This window comes from Varanus komodoensis, unplaced genomic scaffold (genome assembly GCF_004798865.1).
Source record: "Varanus komodoensis strain SLA01 unplaced genomic scaffold, ASM479886v1 scaffold44_3, whole genome shotgun sequence".
NCBI classification, from domain to species: Eukaryota; Metazoa; Chordata; class Lepidosauria; order Squamata; family Varanidae; genus Varanus; species Varanus komodoensis.
Genome location: NW_025336010.1, coordinates 7,221,007 through 7,238,473, shown reverse-complemented (window position 1 = coordinate 7,238,473; position 17,467 = coordinate 7,221,007). Strand labels below are relative to the sequence as shown.

The 17,467-nt window shown below is 45.7% G+C and overlaps 1 protein-coding gene across 4 annotated transcripts; it reads right to left on the bottom strand.

The window, feature by feature from the left end:
• Nucleotides 1-966: 966 nt before the first annotated feature.
• SLC25A15 (solute carrier family 25 member 15) lies at nucleotides 967-16,660 on the bottom strand. Of its 4 annotated transcripts, none has more exons than XM_044444335.1 (8): nucleotides 16,505-16,656; nucleotides 15,716-15,859; nucleotides 11,810-11,906; nucleotides 7,343-7,601; nucleotides 5,225-5,362; nucleotides 3,132-3,301; nucleotides 2,565-2,723; nucleotides 967-1,213 (listed from the first exon to the last, which is right to left on the bottom strand). In XM_044444335.1, exons 3-8 carry the CDS (start codon nucleotides 11,862-11,864, stop codon nucleotides 1,092-1,094), a joined length of 903 nt encoding a protein of 300 aa, XP_044300270.1. In that variant the 5' UTR covers nucleotides 11,865-11,906; nucleotides 15,716-15,859; nucleotides 16,505-16,656; the 3' UTR covers nucleotides 967-1,091. The 4 variants fall into 4 exon arrangements, with proteins under 4 accessions (XP_044300270.1, XP_044300269.1, XP_044300272.1 ...); XM_044444334.1 differs by having other exon boundaries at nucleotides 11,810-11,943; nucleotides 16,505-16,655; XM_044444337.1 differs by lacking the exon at nucleotides 2,565-2,723 and having other exon boundaries at nucleotides 11,810-11,943; nucleotides 16,505-16,660.
• Nucleotides 16,661-17,467: the final 807 nt, after the last annotated feature.

The window sequence follows — 17,467 nt, the reverse complement described above, 5'->3', positions numbered from 1 at the left end:
CCAAGGTTGAGAGGCTCAGGGTAGACTCCATCCCTGCATGCACTGAGCTGACATTAAAAGCTGCCTAGACCTGTCCTGGGTAACTTGACTATGAACCCTATTCCACTGGGAGGGGCTTAGGTACTCACATTATAATTTTATATTTTGGACTGACTGGGAAATGTGTGATCCACGGAGTTTTAGTGGCCTGGACAACAGCAATTCAATCTTTGCCAGGGTGACCCAGTTGTCCCTGGCAGCAGCCCAGACTTTTCTGTCCATCCCATATTGAGAACAGACTGCAGGCATTTACCCGCCCCTCTTGTCTTCTGGGATTTACAATGTTGTACAGGCCTTTTTTTAATTGGGTGGGATATAACTTCAATATATTAGAGCCCAGCATTTGATGGTAGCCCATTGTAAAAAGATGACTGGAATGTGGTTTCAGGTGACCCATCTAAGGATGTCTGCTCCTATCACTTTAGATCGTGGCAGTGGTTTTGTTACCTCCCAGTAGCTTCCTTATAAGCACCATTTCCTGTTCTTAGTAGTAAACTAAAATTCCTAGGGACAGTTGAGACCCTAGGAAATTACAATGCAAAATTTGTTAACATATTTCAAGTTGGCGGCGTCATGTTGAAGACTCACATTGAATGTGCTTTTTGTTGGACTCTGTGATCTACTGCATAATGTTCTGGAGGATTGAAATGTTCCCCTATGGGCAGTTCAATGTCTAGCTTGTGTGCTTTTAGATCTGAAATGTTGGCCTGAATATAGAATGCCTACTGTCTGCTCTCCCAACATATTAATGATGGATCTAACTTTGCTGTTCTTACACTGATGCCTTCAGTTATTGTAACATATAATTAAAACTGGCATATTGTCATGCTTTCTAAAAAAGCAGAGCTCTGTCAATTCTTTCGTAAGATTTAAGGGATCCTGTTGTTTGCAGTTGTCTAGGTATATAATTGCACAGGTTGCACAAAGTTTAGAAAACACAGCATGTTTATTGAAATTCACTGATACTTCAAAACTGCAGCCTTTTAAATTTGTTTCATGAGGGTTTTTACAACTCTGTCATTTTTGCACCCAGACAGTCTACAATAACATTCCTATGTATCAAACTGGTTCATCATCAATTTCCGGCTGTACTCGTAGGCAAGAAACAATGCACCGTTAGCTGGGAAAGCACGGATCATAGTAGGTTTCAGTCCAGAATACAAGGCAAACACACCTGTAAACATGAGTCATATGTTAACCAAGCCATTTTTTAGAACTCTTCTCCCAGTGATTCCCTAAAGGACAAATGACACTATATATGCCTTTAAAGCTGCAGAATGAATGTTTCTTCATTTTTAAAAAGTCCAGAACTGACTAAAGATTCTGAAATACTTCTGGAATGCTCAGCCCTGAACTTGTGATGGGAAGAAAAGGTCCCATGCTTAGGTAACAAGAATTTGTCATTACCTGTCCAAGTGTAGCATCACATGGATAATGACAAGGTGTTTGTTCTGTGATGGCAGCATGCTTGCAAAAGGCAATGTGTTCAGGGGAATCAGACAAATCATTCTTGAAGATCTACCAGGAGCCAGTGCGGTTGGAGTGCATATCTCCATCTCTGCCACGAAGCTTACTGGCTGCTCTTGCACTTACCTGCTTCATAGACTTGTGTGGCTAGAATAGGCTCCTCTTATCCCAGCCTGACCATTTTAGAGCAGGGATGAGCAGTTTGTGTGGCTAATATTAACAGGCTAAGGAAATGTCTAGCTAGTGGACACATCTTACAGCCCAGGCACTGTCAGAGGTTTTGATGCAGCAAAAGCAAGGCTCCAATCTTCTGTCCCCAGTCACCCCTGCCCTAAGTGAGCTGTGTCTGGATGGTCGTTTCCCACCTTGCCCATATCAGGCTATTCAGGCTATTCATTCCTTCCACTTCCTGCAACAGAGATGTTACCCCTCTTAATGCACTTACGGCTTCAACCATCCTTTCTTACCCAGCTACTTTTTCTACTTTTTCTCCCTGTACTGGGAGCAAAGCTGGCACAATGACATAGGTGGGACCACAGCTCAGGGGCTGAACATCTCTCCCATGCTTGGTTTCTCCTTCCTGAGGGCACTGGCGAGCCCCTGGCAGTCCATGCTGACAATACTGGGCTACATAGCCCAACGCGCCAATTCAGTACAAGACAGCTCCTCTGCTCCTAATGCAAGAGGCTAATAAAAAACCTGCCCAAACCACTGCTGCTTTTAACCAGCCATGCAGGCACAATTACAAGGCCATCTGTGCCGCTCAAAGCCTGAGCATAATTGATGCATCCAATGTGGCAGGTCAATGGCTGGGGCTGGCTCCACTCCCATCTGTTCCTGGTGGTGACTGGTTGATCGCTTAGCATGTTTATGGTAAGTGGATGGCGAGTACCTTCGCAGAGGTTGAGACCAGCCGCAGGTGCTGTTAAGAATCAACCTGTACGTGGCCAGTATTTTTTCGATGCAGACATGGGAGCTATGCCACGGATGCCCGTTCTAAGCACGTCAGATTCTGCAACGTCCCCCTGCCCATGACCCCAGCTGTTCTGTGTTCTGACCTTCCTGCTGCAACACGCTTACAAACGTTCCCATGAAGCCAGCCTGTTGCCCAGCCATGGAAAGAACTTGAATTCTAGACTTGATGCAGTCCACTGGATATACGGCGATCCATAAGCAGATGCCACCAAAACCGCCACTGAGCATCAATGCAACAGGACCTATAAAATCAAGCAGCAGTTGTCTAAGGTATTAGGGTACCTGAAGAAGAACATCCAAGTGAAACTTCCTCACCTCCAGTATGGTAGAAACACAATGAAACAGTCCCCCTGCCCTCATCTCCCACCCTAAATCTGTTGCTTTTCTGCCTACTAGCAGGGCAAACCCTGAACTAAGTAAAATAGTGCATGTACAGTTCTAAGGTGCCAAGTTTTGGTGAAATGTAAACTATCCTACAAGGACTCTTGGGGTGCATTTTTCTATGCCAAAGTGATCACTAAAGCACTGCGGTTTCCCTCTTCCATGTTTTGGGGAAACAAGGAACTGGGTGAGTTGCTATATCAGAACTGGTTGTACGTATTTAAAAGTCAAGGATGGCTTCTGCATGTTGTTAACAAGCCAAAACATACCTAATTCTTCTTTCGGTCTCCCATATGAGAAGAACGTCCGACTCAATTCATAGCCTCCAAAGAACAAAAAATAGCCTGGAATTTCCCGTAGCAAAGTGCTAGATAGACCACGGTAGAATCCAAAGGGACCATCCTTCTGCAGAACACCTTTGACCACTGACCAAACTGTACTAGGAAAGGAAAGAGACTGTCAGGCATAGGCTGTGCTTAGATGGCTTAAATGACCTGCTGTTGACAAGCACGGGAATAGCAGTGCCATTTCTCTAAAAGCAGAAGAACCGAACTCGGGAATGTCTCACCTGGTCCTGGAATATCATCAGAGAACACAATGTACACAAAAAATTAAAATCAAGGCCTATGTCCCTCTAGAATCAATTCCAGCTTTATGCAGAGATTCAGGCATCAGTTAAACAAAACATATCAGCTTTCTTCTGAAGGAAGCAAATGAAGTTTTTACCGTCATTAGAATGGATCAGTGGAAATTCCTGAATGGACTTTCTTATAGGGATAGCCTGCTTCTGCTTACATCGAATCTGCACCAGCCTTCCCCCATGCTGGGGCTCTTCATATGTATTGGAATGCAACTCCCATCATCCCCAGCTAGCATGGGAGGCTGTTCTGTGCTATGGTATGTGTTAGACCTGCCCAACCATGTTGTGGGCATGGTACTGATTCTGGACTGTCCAGCTGTCCCTGTCCTCTACAGGCACCTCTGAGTGCCAGTCAGGGAAGTGCCGATCAGCAAAACTCAAGCTTGTCAAAATTCTCTGAATTCCAACTGAACGTTCATTCTGGCTTAAGTCCATATCAGTTGGCAATCTTGCTTGGCCTTGGCATGACAATCCATGCATATTTCCATGCTTATTTATCTAACCATATACATCAGTTCTGTGCATTTCTGAAATATACATATGTTCTCCCATTCATTAAAGCACGCTTGTGCTCATTCTCAAAAGTGTGCATTTTTCATATGTACGCATGCTGTTGAAAGCAGTTTTCCCTGTAAATTGCACTGCGCACTCAGAAATGTATGGACATCAATTGCAGATTGCATCTGAGTGCATGTTCAGTCCAGCAAGTGAAGCCTTGATAAAATCCCAATCAAAAACAAATGGAAAAAAAGTCTCATACATTCCTAGTGATGGTGCCCCTGGGCTCCATTCCCACACACGCCTTCTTAAGTATTGACAGTATAGAAGAAAGCCAAGCAGATGCCGCTGGACCCTGGAGTCAAGGGCCTGTCCTCTTTTGTTCTCTAGTCCCCCACAAGCACGCCTCACTCCCAAAGAGGCAGAGTGTTCAGCAATCCAGTCTGCCCTTCATGCCCTTCCCGAGGGCAGCTGCTGCAGTGCCATCCCTGCCTCAGCCTAGGGCCAGCGAGGGCTCTGTGTGCCCTGCCCAACATGCCAGCCTCTGCTGCTGCAATGATCTCCTGCAACCCCAGTGGAGAGGGGTCTTCTCAGTGGAAGGTGCTTCTGGGTGGGAGAAGACAAACAGAAGGCATGAAAGAAAGTGGGACAATAGGGAAGCAGGGGGAAGTGTATGAGGGAGAGGGGCAATCAAATGCTCTGGAGGGGTTCAAAGAGTCAAAACCCCAACCTATACACAGCCCCCTAACCACTGTGCCACACGGGCTCTCCAAGAAGCCAGGAGACATCAGTCCTGGTCCAAAAGCCTTAGTGGCTTAAGGTTTCAAATCCATACACATTTAAATGCAAGCAAGTCCCACTGAACTCAGTAGAGCTTACTTGTGAGGAAACATGCATACGATTGCACTAATGTATGCCTAAGAAGTCCTTGATTCAATTTCACCTCTGCCAAGAACTCACTAGGCAAGCCTCAGTTTTCCCATCTGCAATATGGGGATGATAATGTTCATTTATTTATTTATTGTGCTTAGTTCCCTAAAGGGTCATTGTATGGGAAATGTGTATGAAATGCTTTAAAGACTCAAAGAGATGTATTAATATAATCATAACAAGAATGATAAGAGGCAGTGAGGGGCTTTTATTTTGCATTATGCAAACAAGACCGAGTGCCTGGAAAGGGAGCTTTTAAATGACAGCGTTTCTGTGGAGGCACACGCCACTTACTTGTGCCCTTGCACTATCTTCCCAGATAGCTGCATTTCATGCATGGTCTGCAGGCGGCACTTCACAAGCTCTGTGGGGCAGAGGACCAGAGTGGCAAAGGCTGAAGCGAAGGAGCCAGCGGCAGCATTTTGAAGGTCACTGCAAGAAAGACAAAGGGCATCTAGTACAACGAACAGCCAGAGCCTTAATTTGCAGCACTGCCGGGGCCACAAAGATCTCTGGTTTTCCCTGCAGGTTGCCCTGTGCAGAAATAGCAGAGGAGCAGCTGAGAGCAATGGGGTGGGGGTCAGATCAGGTTAGTGCAAAAGATCAAGACTTTAGAGCTCCAGTGCATAATTACATGGGGAGGAGATCTACTGGATCGAGTAGGCCCAGATCCCTCCTGCTTAACTAAGCAGACTCCTGCCAGTCTGGAATCCTTTCATCATGGTGTTGGGCTAAAATGAATGACTTACAGGTGTAACTGGCCAAATCCAGGAGCAGCACAAGGTCTCGCAAAGTACTTCAGCAGCTCCGTGTGTTTGGCTCATCCCCTGCACCACTGCAACCATAGCACATACGTAGCAGCTTCCCATGATAGCTGGGAATGATGGGATAAGGGTCAAGGCTCAGAAGGCTGATCTCATCTGGGGACAGGACTGGATACAGGATGGAAAAAGAGGCTAGGAAAGTTCTCCCACCTTAGCTGCTGCTTGAATTAAAGACTCTGGCCAGGCTCAGAGGGAAAGGACAACTGGGCTTCCATGTGGAGCCCCTTTGTGTATCTGCTTGCAAAGGAGTGGGGAAAATCTGGTTTCCAAGCCAAGCAATCAAAAGAGATACATTAAGTGCTCTGAGTTACACATGTTGGAGCTCTAGTAATTTCATTTCCTCCATATATAGGAAGGAAGGACAAAATTCTTGAGATCACGTTTTCCTCACCTGTTCCCTCTACATTAAAAAGTCATCTTTGCAAACTATTCTTTCAAACTTCCCATTTGGAAATGTGCAGTGGGAGGCTGCACTGCCTCTGGCATTCTGATGACCTGATCCAAAGCCTCAGTAAGGAAACTACCTGGAATAACGTTGGGAAGTGGTTGACAGGCACCTGCATCTTCCAGCCTATGTAAGTGATTCATTTTCGTTCAGTTGTTGTATACTGTCCTTACGTGCAGTAAATACAGTAGAAGATAAACAGAGATAATTAATTACCAGAACTAATAAAATTGCTGGGATGGAGCAAAATTCCATCAGAACATGAGTGCACACAGCACAGTGAATGGAGAGACTGTGCTCCTGGTTTTGTCTGTTAATATTTTGAGCAAAGCAAAGAAGAAGAAGAGCCCTACTGGGTCAGTAGAAGGCTCCATCTAGGCCAGGATCCTGCTCATGCAGTGGGCCAACCAAGGGAAACCCACAAGAAAGATGGGGCGCAAAAGCACCCTCCCACTTGCCTCGTTCTCAGCAAATGGTGGCCACAGGTAGACTGCCTCTGATACTGGAGGCAGCATATTGCTGATAGTCCGATGGCCTATGCATTTGTCCAATCTCCCTTTCAGTCCACCCAAATTGATGGCCATCACTGCACCCCGTGGAAGGTAACCCCACAGTTTAATGCTGCACGCTGTGAAAAAACACTTCCTTTGATCTGGCTTGAATGTGCCCCCATTCAGGATCCCTGGATGACCAGGTATTATGAGTGAATGAGAGAAAAATGTCTCCCTGGCCACCTTCTCCAGGCCATGCGTAATTTTGTACACATCTCTCATGCCTCCACTTATACACCATTCTTCCAGCTAAACAGTCTCAGTGGCTCTAACCTGCCCTTACAGGGGAGGTGCCCCAGTCCTGGATCATTTTAGCTGTTATTTCCTGCAATTTCCCCAGCTCTGCACTATCCCTTCTTAGAGGCACACTGTCCTGCCCACAGGCACACTGCTGGTTCGCATGAGGGCAGTACAACATTGGCCCTTTCCTAATTGTGCTTTTTCAGTGCAGCCACACACAAGCTCCGCATCTTCCTCAAGCTCTCTGCACAACCTCAAGACCTCTTTCCAAGTTGGTTGCCACCAGCTCACATCTTATCAGCCCTCTTCCACCTGCAGAGTGGTTTGAGGGAATGAAAGGGTCATTACGCACCTCAGCTTGGCTTTCGTGTCCAGTCCAACGATCTTCCTTACAATTTTTTGGCAAAAGCCATAACACATGAAGAGCACCGCGTTCTCAGCAATGTTGGCAACGAGTGCTGGGGTGGTTCCCTTGTAGAAGCCCCGAAAACCCACTTGCTTGTAAGTTTTCACAAAACAGTCAATGAGCCCCCGGTACATGGTAGGAAAGGTCTGCATTTTCACCTTGGCTGTATCAAACGGCTGGCCAGTCATCACACAGGCGGTGCCCCCTGCAGGCCAGAAAAGGAAGGCAATGAGCGCTTGAGACTTTGGGGTCTCTCTTTGATTGCATGAGGGTCATGGGGCAGCACGAACCGAGCTCCTGAGAGACAGAATCGTGGGTGAGAAAAAGCCACAAGGCTCACTTGCAATTAGTGACAGCCAGAATGAATATGTGTGTTCTGAATGGAACCCACCCTATTTATTTTCTTTCTGTAGCAACAGAAGGACTAAAGACTTAGGACTAATTTGTTTCACATAATTGTGAAACAAAATTGTACAGCAGTTAGTACTGGTCTTGAGTCACAGAGGCCAGAAATTTACTGGTTCAGCCAGGAAGTCCTGTTCCTTTCTTCTAACCTAATTTCTATCACAGAATTGTCATGAGGAGGGAGAGAGAGAAGGAGAAAAAGAGTGGGGGGATAACTCCACTGTGCTGCCTTGAGTTCTTTGGCAGAAGGATGGGATATAAATGCAAGGAACAGATACAGTAATTTGCACAGCTACCCAACTCCCTTGATCTGATCTTGAATCCAGTGCCACAAGACTCCCATTTGGTGGCAACAGCCAGGCTATAAATACAGTGAACGGTGGATAAACAGGGTGAACAGTGCCTAGAGACCTATATTGGGGGAGGCAACCTATGATCCTCTAACTGTTCTGGCCTACAGCTCCCATGATCCCTCACCACTGACACTGTCGGCTAAGGCTGCTCAGGGATGTAGGCCAAGCTTTCTGGTGGGCCTATGGCAGGGAGACACTGTATCCCTCAGATCATTAAGCAGAGGGAAGACCAGGAGTGACGAACAGTGGCCTGATTTGGAGAAGAGAATGTTGGCTTTGTTCTTAGCCCATTAATTCTGCCACCCTAAGCAGGTCACCCACCCGTGTGCAAAGAGCTTCATCTTCCCGCTCCACCCCAAAACAAATGTTTCTCAGAGGCTTCCGTGGGTGAAACTACTTATGCAATGAGGACTAGGGATTTGTTAGGAACACCCACTTAAAAAAACCCCCCAAAACCAACCCCACCATTGCTCCCACTCTTGCCAATCATTTTGAAAACCAGAGAGCAGCTAGCATCTGTGGAAAGCAGCCTTGCCAGGAGAAGTAAAACAAGGAGTCTTGTGGCACCATAAAGACTAAGACATGAGTTTTGTGGACTATTGTCCATTTCATCAGCTATGCTGAGGGCTCTCCAGGGTTGCTCTTGGCAATGCGTCATGCACCTGATGCAGTGCGCAGCATCCACGAAAGCTTCTGCCAGAGTAAATGTCTTTGAGGTACCATGGGCCTGGCTGTTTTTGCTGCTACTGACTAGCATTGTTGCCCCTCTGGGAGAGAGTAGCTGCTCCTTGAGTAAGCAAAGCCTGGACTACTTGGTGCTGTGGCTGCTGGCCAGGACAGGGACAAGTCTAATACTAACATGGTTTCTATGACTCTTCAACGTGCTTCTGAAGAGGAGTGGGCAACCTGTAGTCCACAAGATGTTTTAGCTTACAATTTGCCACCACCCTGCTGGATTCCAGAAGAGGCAATGGAGGCTCAAAGTAGCTAGGAAGATGGCACGTGATCATCCCTCAAAGAAGTCAGGAGGGCATTAACTGTTCTCACTGATGTCAGAGAGATCTGATATTTAGATGTCCATAGCTCAGCTCTGTAAACAGGGAAATCCCTCACAGGAAGGGCAGCATGAGACCGCTGTTCTTATCTTGTATAAATTTGAACTTTACATAGAAGTGTCAAAGACCTGCTGAGCTTGCACAATCCCTGCCTTTTGGGCTCCTGTATCTACATCTCCCCACCCCCCACCCCCATGTGTGTAAAAGCAAGAGAGTTTGCAGCTGCTAACTGAAGGGAACAGCTGCCTAATGTAGACTCTTAGTTAGTTCAGGAGAATTTGCATGACAGTAAAGCTATTAGCATTCCAAGCCTTATTGGAGTTTGCCAGCCAGGATGGAAGAGGTATGTGGGGGACAAGCCAGGCTGTTCAGCTGGTGGATCATTCTGATTCACCCCCTGCTTCCCCATGGAAAGCAGGGCAGGCATAGCTGATGGATCCCGCTCTGGTCCAACTTGGGGAACACCTCATTTTTAGGCCTTACACCAGCTACCATGGGTGCTCTTAACATATGGGGTGAGTGCCTCCATACAGGCCAAGTACCCCACATCTCCATTCTATCCTAATCCCCTTTACCAGGCAACATCAGAGGGTGAGGGCTGCACTGTAAAATGTTGCAAGATTCTTCCATATTAACTACTAATAGCAGGGAAGGTTTAAATTCCCCTTCTGCAGAGGAAAGTGGCCAACACAACTGCTGAAGTCAAGTTGTCTGTGCTGACCTATCCGTTCAGAACCTTCATGTCAGCAGGTTAAGACTAGGCATTTGACAGTCCAGTATATTAAACTACAGCTAACTATTTTTATGCTCCTAACACTGACAAAGCTTATATATCATCCTCAACAGGTCTGAAACGTATGTCAATTATAACCCCTCACCCCCAAACTGGAAGGTTATGTATTTATTACATTTATAAACAACCCCATAGCCCAGAGGAATCTCTGGGTGGTTTGCAATAAAATACACAATGCATCAATAAAACAAATAATAACAATGTAATAAGAAGCAATTAAAAACCATGTAATATCTGGCAGTTAATGTCAAAAAGAAGATAAAAGCAAGGCATGAAGCAAATCAGAAATAAAAGGAATGTTAAAAACTAGTTTAACTACAATAACACTGGAAAATAAAATGGTCTTCGCCTGACGCCAAAAAGAGACCAGTGATGGCGCCAGGTGAACCTCCCGGGAAAATATATTCCACAAGTAGGATGCAAGCAAAGAAAAGGCCCTCCCACTAACCATCACTCCCCTCACTTCATTGGAGGGCAGCTATTTGAGAAGGACCTCTGTTGAAGAGCTTAACGACCTTGTGGGGATGTAAGGAGACAGGTGTTCCTCCAGAAAGCCTGGCCCCAAGCCATTTAGAGTTTTGTAGATTAGCAACAGCACTTTGCATTGGGCCCGGACTTCAATGAGCAGCCAGTGCAGTCGAAAGAGGACAGGCAGAATGTGTTCCCAAGGGTGCTGCACTGCTCTGCTCTGGATTAGTTGGAGTGTCCAGATCATTTTCAAAGGCAGCCTCATATGCAGCACATTACAGTCATCCAGCCGAGAGGTTACCAGAACTTGGAAAACTGTGGCAAGGCTTCATTCATCCAAATAGGGACATGGGTGGCCAGCAAGTCCTCCCTGGAGGGTAATAGTAATGAATTTGTATACATTTTTCTGTCCTTCCCTCAAGGAACTGAGGGTATGTCCATCATTTCTCACTCCCAAGGTTAATTTCACAGCAAACCTGTGAACAGTCAGGTCGGCCACATGTGGCTGACCCCACATCCCTGAATGAGTTTCATGGCTGAGTGCAGGTCTGAGTCTGGGTCTTGTTGGTCCTATTTTGACTTTGCACAGAAGACCACTTGTGCTGTTGTTTGGAAGACCCTACAGTTAGGAACACAGGAAGCTGCCTGACCCTGTCAGACCCTTGGTTCCTTTAGCCCAGTGTTGCTGGAACTGCCTGAGACCCTCTGCATGCAAAATAAGGGCCTGCTATTCAGCAGGAGCTACAGCTAGCAGAGGAAGACCTGAGCCCTAGCCCTAGCCCAGCAGGGCTTGCTCCTGGCCTGGCTAAAAACTGGCACCACAACATTTTAAATGGTAAGCTGCTATACCCCACAGTGGCACTCTTGAAATATCTGACCACAGACGACAAACAGGTGAACAATTGCTTGGCATACCAACCCTCTATTAGCTAAAGAGTATAAAACAAAAGAAAACAAAAATTATCTCAGCCCTCGTTTCCTTTAATTGCTCAACTTTTACTTGTAACGTATTTTGAAATGCTCATGTGAGCATGAAATCTAACCCTAAATGAATTCAAAGCAAGAGTTAGAAAATTATTACACAAGAGTGCTTACACATTGACCTTCTAGCCACAGCCAGGGTTTTGCTAAAGGGAAACAAAACATGGGAAGCTCATCAGCCACAGCAAGGGCTATCTCCCATTAGTGTCACCTTTTGATCAGTGTACCTTTTAGGAGCATCCTTGCTGTCAGTGGGTCCTGCCTTGAGCATCTGGGAAAAGGTGTCTTTTAAAGCTCAAAAACTCTTTGTATCAGTTTCAAAACATTTCTGAAAGAAGCAGGATTGGCTAACACTTACCTACAGCTCCCGCTGTGAGGTCAATGGCAGCTTGGATGGCAGGGTTTGTTCTCATCTTTCTCACTTGCTTTGCGGTGGCTCTAAATCAGGATACGTTCCGTAACACGTGGAGAGATGCGAAGGGTTCTTCTACACTGATTTGGGAGTGAAGAACATGCTTACAGTCTGTAGCACATACAGTGTATAGTCTTTCCACTTCTATTTTACATAATCAAAGAAAAGTACCATCCTCAAAAGCAAGACACGTGGTTGACATTTTAGATTTGTGTCAGATAAAATATCCACAGTTAATAAAATAAAATATCCACCATCCTGCTTTAAAACTTAACCTACAAGTCTGTTAATTTTTAGGGGAAATGGTTCCAATAAATCATGCATGGGGATTGATCCCCCCATCCCAGCTAAATATTCCAGCAGCAGGTAAGATTAACCTTATCTGCAAAACATCAGGAGAAAGAAACCATCTGCTCATCAAGTTCTAAGTTAAAGGACAGAGCATTCCTACTTAAACATACTGGTTCCCGACTCCTAGCAGAGCAGAGCAAGCTGCCCCAGCTAGTCTAGGGCCTCTGGGCTACAAGCAGCCAAGCTCCCAGGAAGTGAGAGACCAGAGTGAGCAAACAGGAGATTGGTGGTGGAGTTTGGCAGGAAAGGTCAATGGGGAGGCCCCTATTATTTCCCCTTCTTTTCTTTCTGCACCCTTAGTTCCCTCCCCCCACAATACACTTGTTTTCCTTCTTATAACATACTCCCATTTACTAGTAAGAATGTGTTGCTAACCTTCCACGAAGACATGAGAAAGCACCAGTTGTCACAACTGCCCCTCAAGACAGAATCACAAAGGTAGCACAAATAATGGACCATGAAGACTCCACAGAGGTGGTGACCTGTAACAACTGTTTTCTTACCTGAGGGCAACATGGCCTACATGTGTAGCAAGTGCAAGCTGGTAGCCCTGTTAGAAGAAAAGGTGAGAGAGCACTGGAGCAGTGAGTTTCCACCCTCAAGGTAATAAAAGAAGATGAAAAGTTTTTTGACAGAGTGGGGCAGCTGCAACAGTTTTAAGTGTAGTCCAGAAGCAAGAAGTGCATCAACAAGCTCAGCCAGAAGAAGAGAACCTTGCAGAAAGGGAAAATGAGGAAACTCCCTAGACAAGAGTGCCAGATGCAGAAGAACTAGAAGACACACTGCACCAGTGGAAGCAGTGGGACTCTCAAACTACTTTAAGTCACTTGAGGAAGGGACAAGTGAGAATCCCACTGTGAAAGAACTACACGACACAATGAGTAACTCCGAAAAAGGTCAATCAAGTAAGGAAAAAGATACCAAAGTTCACAACAAGAGAAGAGTGATAGTAGTGGGGGATTCCCTGTTGCGCAAGATGGAAAAAAATATGTATGTTGTGATGACTCAGAGGATCACCAAGTATGCTGTCTCCCTGGAGCCAAGATTAATGATATAGCCAGTAAGTTCAAGCATCTAATATGCCCCACTGACAAATACCTTCCTTCTCATCCATGTGGGAACTAACGAAATTGCCAGGAGAAGCTTTGATGAATAACATCAGACTTTGAAGCTTTAGGGAGGAAAACCAATAACACTGGGGCCCAGATAGTCTTCTCTCTGATCCTACCAGTATGTGGAAGAGGAACTGTTAAGGAAAGAAAAATCCTTCAAGTGAATGAATGACTAAAATGGTGGTACCATAAAAAAAGACTTGGATTCTGGGACTACAAGTTAAGGTTCCTGGAAAACCAACTATTGGCAAATTATGGGCTGTATCTCACAAAGAATGGAATGCATATGTTTGGCCACTACATGAAAAAGTTCATCAAGAGGGCTTTAAACTGAAAAATACCGGGGGGGGGGGGGGAGAGACACACATGCAGCACAACATACCATCACATGACAAAGACTTGTGTATCTCAAGGGAGAAAAAACCTCAAGCAGGGCCTAAAACCAAGTCTCCCAGAAAACATAGGAGGAAAACCAGGGCACAAGAATGAACTTTGATGTCTATGCACTAATGCCTACAGTATGGGAAATAACACAAACTTCTGCTCATAGTACATAAGGGCAATTGCAATCTTATAGAAATAATTGAAATTTGGTGGAACAGCTCACATGACTGGACCTTTGCAACTGATGGATACAAACTCTTCAAGAAAACAGAAAGGACAAAAAAGGGAGGTGGACTCGCACTATACGTGAGAGATACACATATCTGCACAGAAATACAAGGAAAATAACTTAGTAGCCCCACTTAAAACATCTGGCTCAATTTAAAGGAAGCAAAAAATAAGACAAACATAGTTATTGGTGTCTATTACCGACCACCTACTCAAAAAGAGGACAAGGGTGCAACCTTCAAAAAGCAACTTGCCAGCGTTTCCAAGAATAATGATGTAGTCATCATGGGGGACTTCAATTTCCCTGATATATGCTTGGAGACCATTTCTGCCAAACATGGCCCCTCCAAGAGATTCCTGACATACACTGCCAATAACTTTCTCTAGCAGAAGGCAGTAGAAGGAATGAGAGGAACAATTATCTTCGATTTAATACTAATTAACAAGGATGACCTAGTGGACAAAATAGCAGGCGTGGGAACCCTGGGGGAAAGTGACCATGTGATACTTGGATTCTCAATTATAAAGGAGACAAAGGTTAACTGCAGCTAAACACAGACCCTGGACTTCAAGAAATTCAACTTTAACAAACTCAGAACAATGGTAAGTGAGGTGCCACGGCAACTCACTCTTAAGGGAAAAGGAGTCCAAGAGGGATGGAAAAATCTTGAAAAAAAAAAAAAGATTCTCCAAGCACAACTATGAACAATTCCAAAAAGAAAAAAGTATAGAAGACAGCAAAGGAAGCCCCAATGGCCCCACAAAAAGTTAAGTGACAACCTGAAAGAAAAAATTACATGTACAGGAGGTAGAAGCAGGGCTAGGCCACAAGGGAAGAATATAAAAAAATAGTAAGGAATTGCAGGGATGGCGTCAGGAACACTAAAGCAGGAGACTAGCATGTGTTCAAATCTCTAGCATATGTTCAAATCTCTAGGACCTGATGAAATCCATCCCAGAGTCATAAAAGAGCTAGCAGAGGAACTCTCAGAACCATTGTCTATTATTGTCAATAAATCCTGTAAAACAGGAGAGGTGTCAGACGACTGGAAAAGAGCTAACTTTGTCCCCATCTTCTGAAAAGGGTCTCCTGGGATAGCAAATTTTATGGAACAAGGCACCGGCCATGCAACCACCCTAAGGGATAGGGAACATGGGGTCCACTGCACATAGGAGACTGGGGGAGAATGTAGCTCAGTGGCAGAACAGTTGCTTCACAGACCAGAGGTTTCCGGGTCCATCCCTAACACCTCTCAGGTACAGTTGGGAGAGACCTGACCTGGAGAGTTGCTGCCACTCTGTTTGCCCAGGGATGGGAAGAGTCTAGGCTTACAGGACCTACTTTGTTTTGCTCAATAGCCCCCTGCCCACCAATTGGAGCCAGAGGCAAAATGGTGGCTCAAGAAACTTAAGACATAGACTGGTAGAATAAGGTGTTTCCAAGCACGTGTTCAGTCCAGGAATTAGTTTCCAGAATTAGAACTGGAGCTTGCACACAAATCCTTTACATGTAAATCTCCTGTTTTTGTCCCAGACTTTCTTGCCTAGCTTATGGGAGGTAAGCTGATTTTGTTGTCCATGTTTCTAATTCGTACAGAGATCACCTAGAATTCTATCAGATATTCTCAATCAACTTTCTGCCCATTCTGGGCATGGCCTACATATAGGCAGAAGGTAGATCTTGATTGAATGGCAGCACTTTGGGTGATCTACAATGCATCTTCACATATGTCTGAATCCCTTAACAAAAGTGACATTGACAAAATTACACACTCACCTTAAATTATGCAGTTGAAATAAAGCAGAAGATGATTTTTTGTGGGGGAGGGTTGTGAGTTCTGTTCAGTTCAACTACTCAAAACAAATTCTTGGGCTCAGAATCCTTTAACTCTTAAGTACATACAGCTTTACCTTGAGGAACCTTAAAGACAAACAAAAATATTCTGGCATAAGCTTTCAAAGACTGCAGCCCACTTCTTCTGATGTATACATTATTATGGGGTGTTTCAAGTATATACATGATATACATGGAGGGGGTGAATATTTAAACAGGGCTCAGAAGAAAATTAGGGCTAGCATGCAATGCTAGTTCTATATTAGACTACTTGAAATGAATGAGACTCAAATTAGCCATCGGACTTGAGTTAGTCAAAGCAAATTTAAACTCCATTCATTCGAATCGATGTCTTTTATAAACCAAAGACTGAATACGGCTTCCCCAAATGCAGAAAATACTGACAGTGTCAATTACAATATTAAGAGTTGCTATTCACTTAGCAGTTTTTGCTGATAACACAAACATCCTGGCGCTAAATCAGCCTACTGACACGTAACACCCAAATCACTGATCAGACAACCTCCCACGTTCCTATGACTCCGGGGGTGAATGGGGAAGAGGACACGCAGCACGATTAGCGAGGGGGGAGCTTGAGGGGGAAGCAAGCCCAGCAGCCCCGCTTCGGTCAGGGAAGCCGAGCAGGGCAAAGAGAAGCAGCAGCTGCTCTCCGAGGGGGCCGAAGCGATTGCTCGCCACGTGGGCGGCGGGCCAGCTCCCTCGGCCGCTTACCTCCGGGCGCCTCCACTGCATTGCCCGTCCCGGACAGCTCCGTCGCCCCCGCCCCAGCCACTGCTATATACCAGCGGAGACAGCCGAGGAGGCGCGCACCCGGCGCGTCCTCCTTGAGTGAGGAGGAGGAGGAGGAGGAGGAGGAGCTGAAGCTCCGCCAGGGAAGCGGAACTGGAGGTCCCCAAAGCCCGCCCCGCGAATGGAGAATGAGCGCAGCGGGAGGACGCGCAACTAGTTCGGCGGCGGCAAGAGCAGCAGCGCCCTGAGGAGGCAAGACAGGCAAATAGGTGGGCGGGCGACCCCTTTTCGCTTGGCCCCGTTAACAGGAGGAGGGACAGTGCCTTCCCTGAAAGAAACGTCCAGCCTTTCCCCGGCCCCAAGTTTTAGTTTTTACTATTCAGCGCTCCTTTTTTTATAAGCCCTTCTAAGGGATTCAGGCTGTCGGGATCGGGGATGGGTGGGAATCTTGCCTCCTCCCGTGAATGCTTATAAAGGAAGGATCAATTGCCACTTCTGGGTAACTTTTGCCGCCAGTGGTGAAGCCAGATAATTTTAGACTCTGGACTTAATGGTCTTAGTGTATTGTGTAGCTTTAGATAGTCATGTGCACATCTAGCATCCCTCTTCAGCCCTTCAACCGTCACATTTGCAACTGCAGCATTCCTGATACAACCTGATTAAAAACGGCAACACTAAGCACCTGCAATTCTCATGCATTTGAAATCCATTTATGTTACAGCAACACGATGAGTGCAGGAATAAAATGTCTGCTTCCATTGCCCTGACTGGCAATCACCGATTACATTTTGGGTGTCCAGCCTTAGTGCACCGCTGCCTGCAACTGCATTTTGCATTCCCAATTACCTGGTTCTTCAGCACCTGCTCCATAAATTCATTAAAACTAGCATTCTTTTGTAGGTACTATGAGTAATGTGGCATGCAATGCTGCAGACTATCTCACCA